This window comes from Bufo bufo, chromosome 4 (genome assembly GCF_905171765.1).
Source record: "Bufo bufo chromosome 4, aBufBuf1.1, whole genome shotgun sequence".
NCBI lineage: Eukaryota > Metazoa > Chordata > Amphibia > Anura > Bufonidae > Bufo > Bufo bufo.
This window is the reverse complement of record NC_053392.1, coordinates 634,459,303-634,475,657: the sequence shown is the minus strand read 5'-3', so window position 1 is coordinate 634,475,657 and position 16,355 is coordinate 634,459,303. Positions and strand designations below refer to the sequence as shown.

Genomic DNA, 16,355 nt, shown 5'->3' with positions numbered 1-16,355 from the left:
GCACTGTACATTATATAACCCTGTCCCCCCCCGCACTGTACATTATATAACCCTGTCCCCCCCACACTGTACATTATATAACCCCCCCCGCACTGTACATTATATAACCCTGTCCCCCCCACACTGTACATTATATAACCCCCCCCCGCACTGTACATTATATAACCCTGTCCCCCCCCGCACTGTACATTATATAACCCCCCCCCCCCCCGCAGTGTACATTATATAACCCCCCCCGCAGTGTACATTATATACCCCCCCGGCAGTGTACATTATATAACCCCCCCCCGCAGTGTACATTATATAACCCCCCCCCGCAGTGTACATTATATAACCCCCCCCGCAGTGTACATTATATACCCCCCCCCGCAGTGTACATTATATACCCCCCCCGCAGTGTACATTATATAACCCCCGCCGCAGTGTAGGAGCCGCCATCTTGTCTGCTGACGTCAGGACTGACCGCGTTGAGCTCGGTGCTGACACTGGACGCGCTCTCTCCGCCCATTACGAGCACTCGGGCCGGCATGTAACTGGAGTCCTCACTGGCCACCATCAGCACCAGCTGCCTGCAGGGGGCACAAACTTATTATACACCAGATCTGCCGGGCTCCGCCTCCTCGCCATGCGCTAGATTCCTCACCGGATCACCACGCCCAGGTGCATGAAGATGTTGATATAATGGGATCCGGTGCTGCCGCTCGATTCCCAGTAGGTCTTGGCGTTCCCGTCAGTCAGTTTGTTGGCGCGATGCGGGTTGGAGGAAACTTCCATCTTCTCCCAGCATTTGTCTTCTTTCACTTCCACGCTGGAGCCTGCGGAGACATGAGGATCGCCCCCATTAGAAGCGGGAGGGCCCCGCCCTCATCACCGATATAAGGAGTGCACCCCGAGGGCCACCATATACTGAGGAGAGGTCTCGGTGTTTGGCCCTGTTCATGTCTGTCTATGGGGACGGTGAAGGGGGGACGCAGAGGATGGGCCCATCTGCTACCCGTACTGTGCAGTAGAGGGGTGGTCCCCGCCAAAGAGCGCTTCACAGAGGAGTGGGCCCAGCCAACGAGCGCTCCACAGAGGAGTGGGCCCAGCCAACGAGCGCTCCACAGAGGAGTGGGCCCAGCCAACGAGCGCTCCACAGAGGGGTGGGCCCAGCCAACGAGCGCTTCACAGAGGAGTGGGCCCAGCCAACGAGCGCTCCACAGAGGGGTGGGCCCAGCCAACGAGCGCTCCACAGAGGAGTGGGCCCAGCCAACGAGCGCTCCACAGAGGGGTGGGCCGAGCCAAAGAGCGCTCCACAGAGGGGTGGTCCCCGACAAAGAGCGCTCCACAGAGGGGTGGTCCCCGACAAAGAGCGCTCCACAGAGAGGTGGTCCCCGACAAAGAGCGCTCCACAGAGAGGGAAGGGACACGCCCCCACACTCACCCTGACAGAGGTTTCTCAAGAAGACATCAAAGAAGGGGATGCTGATCTGCTGCTGGCAGCGCCGATGCTCCTCAATCTGCCCCAGAACCATCTGACAGAGAAGACAAACATCTCAGCATTATAACAGGCAGATACCAGCACTCCAGTCACCTCCAGAGCTGCATCAGCTCCTCTACTCCAGTCACATCTGAAGACTCTCCGGACGCTCGGCTCCACTGCTATATAATAAAGCGGTCACGTCTTCCGACAATATTACGGGTAGGATTCATTCCAGGAGTGGCCTGTACGGTGACCGCGGTCAGATCCGGGAGGACATCACATTTTGGAAGCGCTCGGGCAGATCTTGCGCACAGGCTGCTGGCGAGGAGCGCTCTGTATTTGGCGCACTCTGTGAGATCCGGCGGTGCCTCCGCAGTCCCCTGAACCTCGGATGATTACGTCCGCTCAGTGCCGCTCCTCCTCCGCGGAGACTTCTCGGGGGGGATTCTGTGGCGGGGGGATTCTGAGGGCGTGGCCTCTCGTGATCTGTTGTCTCCCAGCACAAAGGCTATAATCACATTCGGTTTCTTGTGGTTTAGCGCAGCCCGTTCAGGGGAATACGCAGGGGTGCGGCGGTAGATGATTCTAGGTAAGAGGAGGGTTCGGAGCTAGCTCACCGAGGCCAGGACCCCCACACTATACAATGTGGAGTGCAGCTCTGGATGTGACTGGAGTACAGAAGTGGAGGCAGTGGGGGCACTTACCTGGATGCACCCTGCCAGGATGCTGGTGGCCATCTTCTGGTAGAGGCTGGTGTACTTCTCGCAGTCACTCAGGAGGTCTCGCAGTTCAGCCGCCTGCAGGACGGTGGCGCTCTGCTTCTCCAACACTTTACTCAGCATCTCCTTTGCCCCGAGCCGGCACATGACCACGGCACAGTCTTTATTAATGGACGCCAGGCGGTGCAGGAAGCTGACGACCTCCTGGACGACCTGCAGACAGAGGACGGTGACTGGAGAGTCAGAAATCACCCCCCATCCCGACCCCCTCCACTCACCTCATGGTCGCTGGTGGTGCTGACGAGGGAGGTCAGGCAGGGCTCAATGCTGCGATGCCAGGGGAGGGCGTCCTCCTGGTAGTAGGACAGGCATTTATTCAGGATCCTGAAGAAGAGCCAGAGGCATCACTACCACAACTCTCATCATCCCTGCACAAGCGTCACTGCTCTTCTATCATTCTCCAGTCACATCCAGAGCTGCATCCACTACAACGCTGTCTCATTCTCGTCTCACATCCAGAGCTGCATCCACTACAACGCTGTCTCATTCTCCAGTCACATCCAGAGCTGCATCCACTAGAACGCTGTCTCATTCTCCACTCACATCCAGAGCTGCACCACTAGAACGCTGTCTCATTCTCCACTCACATCCAGAGCTGCATCCACTATAACGCTGTCTCATTCTCCACTCACATCCAGAGCTGCATCCACTAGAACGCTGTCTCATTCTCCACTCACATCCAGAGCTGCATCCACTAGAACGCTGTCTCATTCTCCTCTCACATCCAGAGCTCCATCCACTGTAACGCTGTCTCATTCTCCACTCACATCCAGAGCTGCATCCACTAGAACGCTGTCTCATTCTCCAGTAACGTCCAGAGCTCCATCCACTGTAACGCTGTCTCATTCTCCACTCACATCCAGAGCTGCATCCACTATAACGCTGTCTCATTCTCCACTCACATCCAGAGCTGCATCCACTAGAACGCTGTCTCATTCTCCACTCACATCCAGAGCTGCATCCACTAGAACGCTGTCTCATTCTCCACTCACATCCAGAGCTGCATCCACTAGAACGCTGTCTCATTCTCCACTCACATCCAGAGCTGCATCCATTAGAACGCTGTCTCATTCTCCACTCACATCCAGAGCTGCATCCACTAGAACGCTGTCTCATTCTCCACTCACATCCAGAGCTGCATCCACTAGAACGCTGTCTCATTCTCCACTCACATCCAGAGCTGCATCCACTAGAACGCTGTCTCATTCTCCACTCACATCCAGAGCTGCATCCACTATAACGCTGTTTCATTCTCCACTCACATCCAGAGCTGCATCCACTAGAACGCTGTCTCATTCTCCACTCACATCCAGAGCTGCATCCACTAGAACGCTGTCTCATTCTCCACTCACATCCAGAGCTGCATCCACTAGAATGCTGTCTCATTCTCCACTCACATCCAGAGCTGCATCCACTATAACGCTGTTTCATTCTCCACTCACATCCAGAGCTGCATCCACTAGAACGCTGTCTCATTCTCCACTCACATCCAGAGCTGCATCCACTAGAACGCTGTCTCATTCTCCACTCACATCCAGAGCTGCATCCACTAGAACGCTGTCTCATTCTCCACTCACATCCAGAGCTGCATCCACTAGAACGCTGTCTCATTCTCCACTCCCATCCAGAGCTGCATCCACTAGAACGCTGTCTCATTCTCCACTCACATCCAGAGCTGCATCCACTAGAACGCTGTCTCATTCTCCACTCACATCCAGAGCTGCATCCACTAGAACGCTGTCTCATTCTCCACTCACATCCAGAGCTGCATCCACTAGAACGCTGTCTCATTCTCCAGTCACATCCAGAGCTGAGGACCCTGGCTCGGGCCCCTGGCTCCCCTCCAACCTCGGGGCCCGCACCTGTAGACACAGAGCTGGAGATGCTTCTCGCTGCGGAGCTGCTCCAGGCTGGAGAGAAGCTGCAGGAAGAAGTCGGGGTCTGTGAGGAGCTGGGAGACATCACACGGCAGCGCAGAGGTGTCACCACAGACACAGCGCTCCAGAGACGGCAGCAGCTCCCGGCACAGCCGCACGTCCTGCAGACCGCTGAGCAACGACGCCACGTCCATGTCCTGCAGAGCCGGGGCCACCTCTGAAAGAGGCATCAGAGAGTCACCAACATAACAGAGCCTCATCCAGAGGGAGGCACAGGAGGGAGAGAGGAGCAGAGCGAGGAGGCCCAGGAGGGAGAGAGGAGCAGAGCGAGGAGGCCCAGGAGGGAGAGAGGAGCAGAGCGAGGAGGCCCAGGAGGGAGAGAGGAGCAGAGCGAGGAGGCCCAGGAGGGAGAGAGGAGCAGAGCGAGGACGCCCAGGAGGGAGAGAGGAGCAGAGCGAGGACGCCCAGGAGGGAGAGAGGAGCAGAGCGAGGAGGCCCAGGAGGGAGAGAGGAGGCACAAGCCGGAGGAGGCCCAGGAGGGAGAGAGGAGCAGAGCGAGGAGGCCCAGGAGGGAGAGAGGAGCAGAGCGAGGAGGCCCAGGAGGGAGAGAGGAGCAGAGCGAGGAGGCCCAGGAGGGAGAGAGGAGCAGAGCGAGGAGGCCCAGGAGGGAGAGAGGAGCAGAGCGAGAAGGCCCAGGAGGGAGAGAGGAGCAGAGCGAGAAGGCCCAGGAGGGAGAGAGGAGCAGAGCGAGGAGGCCCAGGAGGGAGAGAGGAGCAGAGCGAGGAGGCACAGGAGGGAGAGAGGAGCAGAGCGAGGAGGCACAGGAGGGAGAGAGGAGCAGAGCGAGGAGGCACAGGAGGGAGAGAGGAGCAGAGCGAGGAGGCACAGGAGGGAGAGAGGAGCAGAGCGAGGAGGCACAGGAGGGAGAGAGGAGCAGAGCGAGGAGGCACAGGAGGGAGAGAGGAGCAGAGCGAGGAGGCACAGGAGGGAGAGAGGAGCAGAGCGAGGAGGCCCAGGAGGGAGAGAGGAGCAGAGCGAGGAGGCCCAGGAGGGAGAGAGGAGCAGAGCGAGGAGGCACAGGAGGGAGAGAGGAGCAGAGCGAGGAGGCACAGGAGGGAGAGAGGAGCAGAGCGAGGAGGCACAGGAGGGAGAGAGGAGCAGAGCGAGGAGGCACAGGAGGGAGAGAGGAGCAGAGCGAGGAGGCCCAGGAGGGAGAGAGGAGCAGAGCGAGGAGGCCCAGGAGGGAGAGAGGAGCAGAGCGAGGAGGCACAGGAGGGAGAGAGGAGCAGAGCGAGGAGGCACAGGAGGGAGAGAGGAGCAGAGCGAGGAGGCACAGGAGGGAGAGAGGAGCAGAGCGAGGAGGCACAGGAGGGAGAGAGGAGCAGAGCGAGGAGGCACAGGAGGGAGAGAGGAGCAGAGCGAGGAGGCACAGGAGGGAGAGAGGAGCAGAGCGAGGAGGCACAGGAGGGAGAGAGGAGCAGAGCGAGGAGGCCCAGGAGGGAGAGAGGAGCAGAGCGAGGAGGCCCAGGAGGGAGAGAGGAGCAGAGCGAGAAGGCCCAGGAGGGAGAGAGGAGCAGAGCGAGGAGGCCCAGGAGGGAGAGAGGAGCAGAGCGAGGAGGCACAGGAGGGAGAGAGGAGCAGAGCGAGGAGGCACAGGAGAGAGAGAGGAGCAGAGCGAGGAGGCACAGGAGGGAGAGAGGAGCAGAGCGAGGAGGCACAGGAGGGGGTGATGAGCCGGAGGAGGCCCAGGAGGGAGAGAGGAGCAGAGCGAGGAGGCCCAGGAGGGAGAGAGGAGCAGAGCGAGGAGGCCCAGGAGGGAGAGAGGAGCAGAGCGAGGTGGCCCAGGAGGGAGAGAGAAGCAGAGCGAGGAGGCCCAGGAGGGAGAGAGGAGCAGAGCGAGGAGGCCCAGGAGGGAGAGAGGAGCAGAGCGAGGAGGCACAGGAGGGAGAGAGGAGCAGAGCGAGGAGGCACAGGAGGGAGAGGGGTGATGAGCCGGAGGAGGCCCAGGAGGGAGAGAGGAGCAGAGCGAGGAGGCCCAGGAGGGAGAGAGGAGCAGAGCGAGGAGGCCCAGGAGGGAGAGAGGAGCAGAGCGAGGAGGCCCAGGAGGGAGAGAGGAGCAGAGCGAGGAGGAACAGGAGGGAGAGAGGAGCAGAGCGAGAAGGCCCAGGAGGGAGAGAGGAGCAGAGCGAGGAGGCCCAGGAGGGAGAGAGGAGCAGAGCGAGGAGGCCCAGGAGGGAGAGAGGAGCAGAGCGAGGAGGCACAGGAGGGAGAGAGGAGCAGAGCGAGGAGGCACAGGAGGGAGAGAGGAGCAGAGCGAGGAGGCACAGGAGGGAGAGAGGAGCAGAGCGAGGAGGCACAGGAGGGAGAGAGGAGCAGAGCGAGGAGGCACAGGAGGGGGTGATGAGCCGGAGGAGGCCCAGGAGGGAGAGAGGAGCAGAGCGAGGAGGCCCAGGAGGGAGAGAGGAGCAGAGCGAGGAGGAACAGGAGGGAGAGAGGAGCAGAGCGAGAAGGCCCAGGAGGGAGAGAGGAGCAGAGCGAGGAGGCCCAGGAGGGAGAGAGGAGCAGAGCGAGGAGGCCCAGGAGGGAGAGAGGAGCAGAGCGAGGAGGCACAGGAGGGAGAGAGGAGCAGAGCGAGGAGGCACAGGAGGGAGAGAGGAGCAGAGCGAGGAGGCACAGGAGGGGGTGATGAGCCGGAGGAGGCCCAGGAGGGAGAGAGGAGCAGAGCGAGGAGGCCCAGGAGGGAGAGAGGAGCAGAGCGAGGAGGCCCAGGAGGGAGAGAGGAGCAGAGCGAGGAGGCCCAGGAGGGAGAGAGAAGCAGAGCGAGAAGGCCCAGGAGGGGTGATGAATAGTGTTGGGCGCGAATACTCGAATAGCGAATATCGGCACTTCGAAAATTCGTGAAGATGTAGACTATAGTGATATATATTAATAATCGCAAACATTCTAGATATTATTTTCATCAGTAACCTCCCTTCCTGCTTGTGGGCCAATGAGAAGGCTGCAATGTATTGTCAGAGCTTAGCAACATCCCTAGCAACCAATAGGAAAGCTGCCCCTCCCCCTTACTATATAAGAACCTCCCAGCAGCCCTTGTATGCAGTATGCTGCAGATCTGAGAGAGAGCGGTGACATTGCGGAGCTCTGGGCTTCCCTGTGTCATTACATTAGACAGTCAGTTAGGGTTAGTTAGCTGATATATATATATATAATACAGATAGTTAGGGTTAGTTAGCTGATATATATATATATATTACAGATCGTTAGGGTTAGTTAGCTGATATATATATATATAATACAGATAGTTAGGGTTAGTTAGCTGATATATATATATAATACAGATAGTTAGTTAGGGTTAGTTAGCTGATATATATATATATATATAATACAGATAGTTAGGGTTAGTTAGCTGATATATATATATATAATACAGATAGTTAGGGTTAGTTAGCTGATATATATATATAATACAGATAGTTAGTTAGGGTTAGTTAGCTGAGATATATATATATATAATACAGATAGTTAGGGTTAGTCAGCTGATATATATATATAATACAGATAGTTAGTTAGGGTTAGTTAGCTGAGATATATATATATATATATAATACAGATAGTTAGGGTTAGTTAGCTGATATATATATATATATAATACAGATAGTTAGGGTTAGTTAGCTGATATATATATATATATTACAGACAGTTAGTTAGGGTTAGTTAGCTGATATATATATATAAGGCTACATGCACACGGCCGTTGTTTTGATCCGCATCCAAGGCGCAGTTTTGGCGGTTCGGATGCGGACCCATTCACTTCAATGGGGCCGCAAAGGATGCGGACAGCATCTGCAGCTGGGCTGGTTTCCAGCCAGGTGAGGTCAAATACCGGACCGGAGTTTAAGGCTAGGTCTACACAACGACATTTGTCGTGCAACATTTTTTATAATGGTAGTCTATGGTGTCGCACTGCGACATGCTGCAAGATGGATTTTCCTGCGACTGTTGCGTCGCAGTCACAGAATTTCACATGTCGCAGTGCGACACCATAGACTATCATTATAAAAATTGTTGTGCAACAAATGTTGCAGTGTAGTTGTGCCCTGTCATGTAGACCTAGCCTAAGTGCCGGTCCGGGTTTTGGCAGCACCTGGCTGTCCTTAAATAGGCAGCTGGGCTCAGCAGAGATGTCTCTGTTTTTGGGATCTGAGGCTTTGTGCCGTGCTGGAGGGCAGAGACCCATGTGCAGGGGGAACAGACCCCCTAAAGCCTGGACTACTGGAGGCAGAACTGCCAGCAAGGTGACTTGTGTTATATGAACTTTCCATTGTGTGTGAATTAACACCAAGACTGCGGAGTTACTGCTGTTCTGTGCAATCGCCTCAAGTGTGAATAAACACTGACGTTTTGAGACCTGCGCCCGCTTATCCTATCGACCAGCGAAACCCCACAAAACCTATTGTAACGTTCTGCCGTGCCGACCATTGTCTCCAGTCTCAGGAAACTTCTGGCAGCTTGGAAAATAAAGAACAGTGACCCACGCCGGTATTGTGCACGCATTACACGCATATTATACTGCCGATTTCTCGCAATCAAGAAAATAATCTCGAATTCACGAATATATGACGAATATTCACCAAAATATTCGTGGAATATTGCAAATTCAAACATAGCCCCTGCCGCTCAGCACTACAGATGAGCAGGAGGAGGCACAGGAGGGGGAGATGAGCCAGAGGAGGCACAGGAGGGAATGATGAGCCAGAGGAGGCACAGGAGGGGTGATGAGCAGGAGGAAGCACAGGAGGGGATGATGAGCCAGAGGAGGCACAGGAGGGGTGATGAGCCAGAGGAGGCACAGGAGGGGTGATGAGCAGAAGAAAGCACAGGAGGGGTGATGAGCAGGAGGAGGCACAGGAGGGGTGATGAGCAGAAGGAGGCACAGGAGGGGTGATGAGCAGAAGGAGGCACAGGAGGGGTGATGAGCAGAAGGAAGCACAGGAGGGGTGATGAGCAGGAGGCACAGGAGAGGTGATGAGCAGAAGGAAGCACAGGAGGGGTGATGAGCAGGAGGAGGCACAGGAGGGGTGATGAGCAGAAGGAAGCACAGGAGGGGGTGATGAGCAGAAGGAAGCACAGGAGGGGTGATGAGCAGGAGGAGGCACAGGAGGGGTGATGAGCAGGAGGAGGCACAGGAGGGGTGATGAGCAGGAGGAGGCACAGGAGGGGTGATGAGCAGGAGGAGGCACAGGAGGGGTGATGAGCAGGAGGAGGCACAGGAGGGGTGATGAGCAGAAGGAAGCACAGGAGGGGTGATGAGCAGGAGGAGGCACAGGAGGGGGTGATGAGCAGAAGGAAGCACAGTCGGGGATGATGAGCCAGAGGAGGCACAGTCGGGGATGATGAGCCAGAGGAGGCACAGGAGGGATGATGAGCAGGAGGAAGCAGAGAAGGGGTGATGAGCAGGAGGAGGCACAGGAGGGGTGATGAGCAGGAGGAGGCACTGGAGGGGTGCTGATGAGCAGGAGGAGGCACAGGAGGGGTGATGAGCAGAAGGAGGCACAGGAGGGGTGATGAGTAGAAGGAGGCACAGGAGGGGTGATGAGTAGAAGGAAGCAGAGAAAAGGGGGGATGAGCAGGAGGAGGCACAGGAGGGGTGATGAGCAGGAGGAAGCACAGGAGGGGGTGATGAGCAGGAAGCACAGGAGGGGAAGCACAGGAGGGGGTGATGAGCAGAAGGAAGCACAGGAGGGGTGATGAGCAGAAGGAGGCACAGGAGGGGTGATGAGTAGAAGGAAGCACAGGAGGGGTGATGAGCAGAAGGAGGCACAGGAGTGGTGATGAGCAGAAGGAGGCACAGGAGGGGTGATGAGCAGAAGGAGGCACAGGAGGGGTGATGAGCAGAAGGAGGCACAGGAGGGGTGATGAGCAGAAGGAGGCACAGGAGGGGTGATGAGCAGAAGGAGGCACAGGAGGGGTGATGAGCAGGAGGAAGCACGGGAGGGGGTGATGAGCAGAAGGAAGCACAGGAGGGGTGATGAGCAGAAGGAAGCACAGGAGGGGTGATGAGCAGGAGGAAGAACGGGAGGGGGTGATGAGCAGGAGGAAGCACGGGAGGGGGTGATGAGCAGGAGGAAGCACGGGAGGGGGTGATGAGCAGAAGGAAGCACAGGAGGGGTGATGAGCAGAAGGAGGCACAGGAGGGGTGATGAGCAGGAGGAAGCACAGGAGGGGTGATGAGCAGAAGGAAGCACAGGAGGGGTGATGAGCAGAAGGAAGCACAGGAGGGGTGATGAGCAGGAGGAGGCACAGGAGGGGTGATGAGCAGGAGGAGGCACAGGAGGGGTGATGAGCAGAAGGAAGCACAGGAGGGGAGATGAGCAGGAGGAGGCACAGGAGGGGTGATGAGCAGAAGGAGGCACAGGAGGGGTGATGAGTAGAAGGAAGCACAGGATTGGTGATGAGCAGGAGGAGGCACAGGAGGGGTGATGAGCAGAAGGAAGCACAGGAGGGGGTGATCTGCAGAAGGAAGCACAGGAGGGGTGATGAGCAGGAGGAGGCACAGGAGGGGTGATGAGCAGAAGGAAGCACAGGAGGGGTGATGAGCAGGAGGAGGCACAGGAGGGGTGATGAGCAGAAGGAGGCACAGGAGGGGTGATGAGCAGAAGGAAGCACAGGAGGGGTGATGAGCAGAAGGAAGCACAGGAGGGGTGATGAGCAGAAGGAAGCACAGGAGGGGTGATGAGCAGGAGGAAGCACAGGAGGGGTGATGAGCAGGAGGAGGCACAGGAGGGGTGATGAGCAGAAGGAAGCACAGGAGGGGTGATGAGCAGAAGGAAGCACAGGAGGGGTGATGAGCAGAAGGAAGCACAGGAGGGGTGATGAGCAGAAGGAAGCACAGGAGGGGTGATGAGCAGGAGGAGGCACAGGAGGGGTGATGAGCAGAAGGAGGCACAGGAGGGGTGATGAGTAGAAGGAAGCACAGGAGGGGTGATGAGCAGAAGGAGGCACAGGAGGGGTGATGAGCAGGAGGAGGCACAGGAGGGGTGATGAGCAGGAGGAAGCACGGGAGGGGGTGATGAGCAGAAGGAAGCACAGGAGGGGTGATGAGCAGAAGGAAGCACAGGAGGGGTGATGAGCAGGAGGAGGCACAGGAGGGGTGATGAGCAGGAGGAAGCACGGGAGGGGGTGATGAGCAGAAGGAAGCACAGGAGGGGGTGATGAGCAGAAGGAAGCACAGGAGGGGTGATGAGCAGAAGGAGGCACAGGAGGGGTGATGAGCAGAAGGAGGCACAGGAGGGGTGATGAGCAGAAGGAGGCACAGGAGGGGTGATGAGCAGAAGGAGGCACAGGAGGGGTGATGAGCAGGAGGAAGCACAGGAGGGGTGATGAGCAGAAGGAAGCACAGGAGGGGTGATGAGCAGAAGGAGGCACAGGAGGGGTGATGAGCAGAAGGAGGCACAGGAGGGGTGATGAGCAGGAGGAAGCACAGGAGGGGTGATGAGCAGAAGGAAGCACAGGAGGGGTGATGAGCAGAAGGAGGCACAGAAGAGCAGAAGGAAGCACAGAAGAGCAGGGTGCGGCAGGGACGTCATGGTGGAGGTACCTTTGGCCTCGGTGCCGCTCTTCTCCTGACTGCTCTTTATCAGGTCCTGGAGCCGTTTCTGCATGGAGACATCCAGGCTGCTGAAGGTGGAGTTGCTGTCTCCGGTGACGCTGTGGAGGATGTCGGACAGCTCGCCCCCGGACAGCTGCTCAGACAGAGCTTCATGGTTGTCGGTCAGCATCCGGATGACCAGCAGCCCGTTGTACACGGAGGTCAAGCACCTGAAAGGTAGAAGGCGGTGATGTGAGAGCGGCGGCTGCAGGGCGGATGGCGCCGCTGCTCTGGAGCCTTACCCCTCTGTGCTCTGCAGCTTGCTGATGGCCTCGGGGATGGCCCTCAGGAGGCTGGTGGAGCTCCCGCTGGCAGCCGATCCGATGCTGGAGAAGATTTCCTTCATCACCTGAGCGTCCCCCGGATTCAGGTTGTAGCGGCGGGAGCTTCCTCGCAGGTCACAGCTTCCCACCCCGGTCAGCACCTTCAGGACCTGCCAAGGAAGGAGCGCAGATTACAGGGTGGAGGCCGCACACCGCCAGGGAGGCAGGAAGGGCAGGTACTCACCGCCAGACCAATGTGCTGGATGGCAAGCGAGGACTGGTGCTCCTGCATACAGCCCAGCACCGCCCGCACCCCTCCCTCCGTGGCAAACAGCACCCGCCAGTCATACTTGGACATGAGCAGGTAGGTGAGCTGCAGACTCGTCACCACCACAAGCTTCTCCTTCATCTGAGACATCAACAGCTCAACCAACATCTTCACCATCTTCTCACTGAAGGCAAGTAAAATAATCCTCATCATCCTATAGATACTTCTGAGGCTTTCATTGGCTGATAATCACTGTGTAACCACGCCCCCAGTAACGAGGACATCACCTGACCACCGTGTCCATACCGTAGCGTGGACTCTCCGAAGGAGCTCCTGCTCTCCCCGTCACCACGCCTCCCCCGTTGGAGGTTCAGCACCAGTGACCGGCAGCTCTCCAGAGACCTCCTCACCTCCATCTTCTCCTCACTGCTGGCTCCTAAACAGGACAAGGCCCCACGTTATATCAAAGGTCAGTCACATGACGCTGCAACGGGGAGGCTCAGAATGGCTGCCGCCCCTTATACCCCCGGAATAAAACTGGGGAAGCAAGCTCATACACTACGCAAGGTGCAGTGCCATCATACACCATGAGGCGTGGAGCTCTACGCCATCATACACCAACACTACGAGGCGTGGAGCTCTACGCCATCATACACCAACATTACGAGGCGTGGAGCTCTGCACCATCATACACCAACACAATGAGGCGTGGAGCTGTGCGCCATCATACACTACGAGGCGTGGAGCTCTGCACCATCATACACCAACACTACGAGGCGTGGAGATCTACGCCATCATACACCAACATTACGAGGCGTGGAGCTCTGCACCATCATACACCAACACTACGAGGCGTGGAGCTCTACACCATCATACACTACGAGGCGTGGAGCTCTGCACCATCATACACCAACACTACGAGGCGTGGAGCTCTGCACCATCATACACCAACACTACGAGGCGTGGAGCTCTACGCCATCATACACCAACATTACGAGGCGTGGAGCTCTGCACCATCATACACCAACACTACGAGGCGTGGAGCTCTACACCATCATACACTACGAGGCGTGGAGCTCTGCACCATCATACACCAACCATACGAGGCGTGGAGCTCTACGCCATCATACACCAACACTACGAGGCGTGGAGCTCTGCACCATAATACACCAACACTACGAGGTGTGGAGCTCTACACCATCATACACTACGAGGCGTGGAGCTCTGCACCATCATACACCAACCATACGAGGCGTGGAGCTCTACGCCATCATACACCAACACTACGAGGCGTGGAGCTCTGCACCATAATACACCAACACTACGAGGTGTGGAGCTCTGCGCCATCATACACCAACACTATGAGGCGTGGAGCTCTACGCCATCATACACCAACACTACGAGACGTGGAGATCTGCACCATCATACACCAACACTACGAGGCGTGGAGCTCTGCGCCATCATACACCAACACAATGAGGCGAGGAGCTCTGCTCCTTCATACACCGACACTACGAGGCGTGGAGCTCTGCGCCATCATACACCGACACTACGAGGCGTGGAGCTCTACGCCATCATACACTACGCAAGGTGCAGTGCCATCATACACCAACACTACGAGGTGTGGAGCTCTACGCCATCATACACCAACATTACCAAGCGTGGAGCTCTACGCCATCATACACCAACACAATGAGGCGTGGAGCTCTGCGCCATCATACACTACGAGGCGTGGAGCTCTGCACCATCATACACCAACACTACGAGGCGTGGATCTCTGCGCCATCATACACTAACACTACGAGGCGTGGAGCTCTGCGCCATCATACACTACGAGGCGTGGAGCTCTGCGCCATCATACACTACGTAAGGTGCAGTGCCATCATACACCAACACTACGAGGTGTGGAGCTCTACGCCATCATACACTACGAGGCGTGGAGCTCTGCTCCTTCATACACTACGAGGCGTGGAGCTCTGCTCCTTCATACACTACGAGGCGTGGAGCTCTGCTCTGCTCCATCATACACTACGAGGCGTGGAGCTCTGCTCCATCATACACTACGAGGCGTGGAGCTCTGTTCCATCATACACTATGAGGCGTGGAGCTCTGCACCATCATACACCAACATTACGAGGCGTGGAGCTCTGCTCCATCATACACTACGAGGCGTGGAGCTCTGCGCCATCATACACTACGAAGCGTGGAGCTCTGCGCCATCATACACTACGAGGCGTGGAGCTCTGCGCCATCATACACTACGAGGCGTGGAGCTCTGCGCCATCATACACTACGAGGCGTGGAGCTCTGCGCCATCATACACTATGAGGCGTGGAGCTCTGCTCCTTCATACACTACGACGCGTGGAGCTCTGCTCCATCATACACTACGAGGCGTGGAGCTCTGTTCCATCATACACTACGAGGCGTGGAGCTCTGCACCATCATACACCAACATTACGAGGCGTGGAGTTCTGCTCCATCATACACTACGAGGCGTGGAGCTCTGCGCCATCATACACTACGAAGCGTGGAGCTCTGCGCCATCATACACTACGAGGCGTGGAGCTCTGCGCCATCATACACTACGAGGCGTGGAGCTCTGCGCCATCATACACTATGAGGCGTGGAGCTCTGCTCCTTCATACACTACGACGCGTGGAGCTCTGCACCATCATACACTACGAGGCGTGGAGCTCTGCTCCTTCATACACTACGAGGCGTGGAGCTCTGCTCCTTCATACACTACGAGGCGTGGAGCTCTGCTCCTTCATACACTACGAGGCGTGGAGCTCTGCTCCATCATACACTACGAGGCGTGGAGCTCTGCTCCTTCATACACTACGAGGCATGGAGCTCTGCTCCATCATACACTACGAGGCGTGGAGCTCTGCTCCATCATACACTACGAGGCATGGAGCTCTGCTCCATCATACACTACGAGGCGTGGAGCTCTGCTCCTTCATACACTACGAGGCGTGGAGCTCTGCTCCTTCATACACTACGAGGCGTGGAGCTCTGCACCATCATACACTACGAGGCGTGGAGCTCTGCTCCTTCATACACTACGAGGCGTGGAGCTCTGCACCATCATACACTACGAGGCGTGGAGCTCTGCTCCTTCATACACTACGAGGCATGGAGCTCTGCTCCATCATACACTACGAGGCGTGGAGCTCTGCTCCTTCATACACTGAGGCGTGGAGCTCTGCTCCTTCATACACTACGAGGCGTGGAGCTCTGCTCCTTCATACACTACGAGGCGTGGAGCTCTGCTCCTTCATACACTATGAGGTGTGGAGCTCTGCTCCTTCATACACTACGAGGCATGGAGCTCTGCTCCATCATACACTACGAGGCGTGGAGCTCTGCTCCTTCATACACTGACATTGGACCTCTGCCCCTCGTGGTTGGATCAGTTTGGGAGAGGCCTCCATTCTACTAATCGATGTACCGGTAACATTTTGTGGACTCTCACCCGCCGGGTCCTCCTCAGTGGCTGAGAGTTGTAGTCCTTCCAGCAGGAGCAGGATGTTCAGGATCTGGAGGTCGGACTTTCCATCTCCTGCCTCTGGTGGTCTCTGGGACCTTATCTCCACATCTTCAGGACCGGGCCAGGACTTCTGAGGTGCTGGGGTTGAACAGGAGCAGATGTAGAGGTGTAAGTTCTGCAGGTCACACAGGTGTTGGCCCCGACAGTGCTGACTGAGGCGCCGCACCACCTCCTGCGCTGCACTGGGAGGCACCGACACCTGGAGGAGAGCGAGAGGATCCTGCAGCAGAGGGAGAAGAATGAGGGGATGGCAGGAGGTCCTCAGGTAGCTCTGCCTGTCACAGCTCACCTGCGTCTCCACATTCTGTCTGACAACCTCCAGCATTTTCTCTTGGTTCTCATGGTCCAGTTGTCGGATTAGGAAGAGAAGTTCCCACCAGTCACCCTGCGAGAGGCTCTCACCTCCCAGCGCAGGGTCCACCACCCATAACTCCTGGGTCTCTGCAGGGGGAAAAAAATCACTATGAGGTCCCCGGGTCCCAGCAGATAGGAGTTATTCACCGCTC

The 16,355-nt window shown here is 57.0% G+C and overlaps 1 protein-coding gene across 5 annotated transcripts in view; it reads right to left on the bottom strand.

Annotated features, from left to right (window-relative positions):
• Positions 1-16,355, bottom strand: part of LOC120999860 (cullin-9-like) — a 41,344-nt gene that overhangs the window by 12,138 nt on the left and 12,851 nt on the right. For 4 of the 5 annotated variants that reach the window (XM_040430894.1, XM_040430892.1, XM_040430895.1 and 1 more), the window contains 12 exons: positions 16,139-16,290; positions 15,751-16,069; positions 12,604-12,733; positions 12,274-12,481; positions 12,009-12,199; positions 11,716-11,936; positions 4,104-4,335; positions 2,460-2,565; positions 2,167-2,394; positions 1,424-1,514; positions 644-815; positions 464-569 (listed from right to left, as the gene is read on the bottom strand). In XM_040430894.1, the coding sequence (XP_040286828.1) occupies positions 464-569; positions 644-815; positions 1,424-1,514; positions 2,167-2,394; positions 2,460-2,565; positions 4,104-4,335; positions 11,716-11,936; positions 12,009-12,199; positions 12,274-12,481; positions 12,604-12,733; positions 15,751-16,069; positions 16,139-16,290 (2,156 nt within the window). The remainder of the gene's footprint in view (positions 1-463; positions 570-643; positions 816-1,423; positions 1,515-2,166; positions 2,395-2,459; positions 2,566-4,103; positions 4,336-11,715; positions 11,937-12,008; positions 12,200-12,273; positions 12,482-12,603; positions 12,734-15,750; positions 16,070-16,138; positions 16,291-16,355) is intronic. The other variant, XM_040430896.1, reaches the window with a different exon arrangement.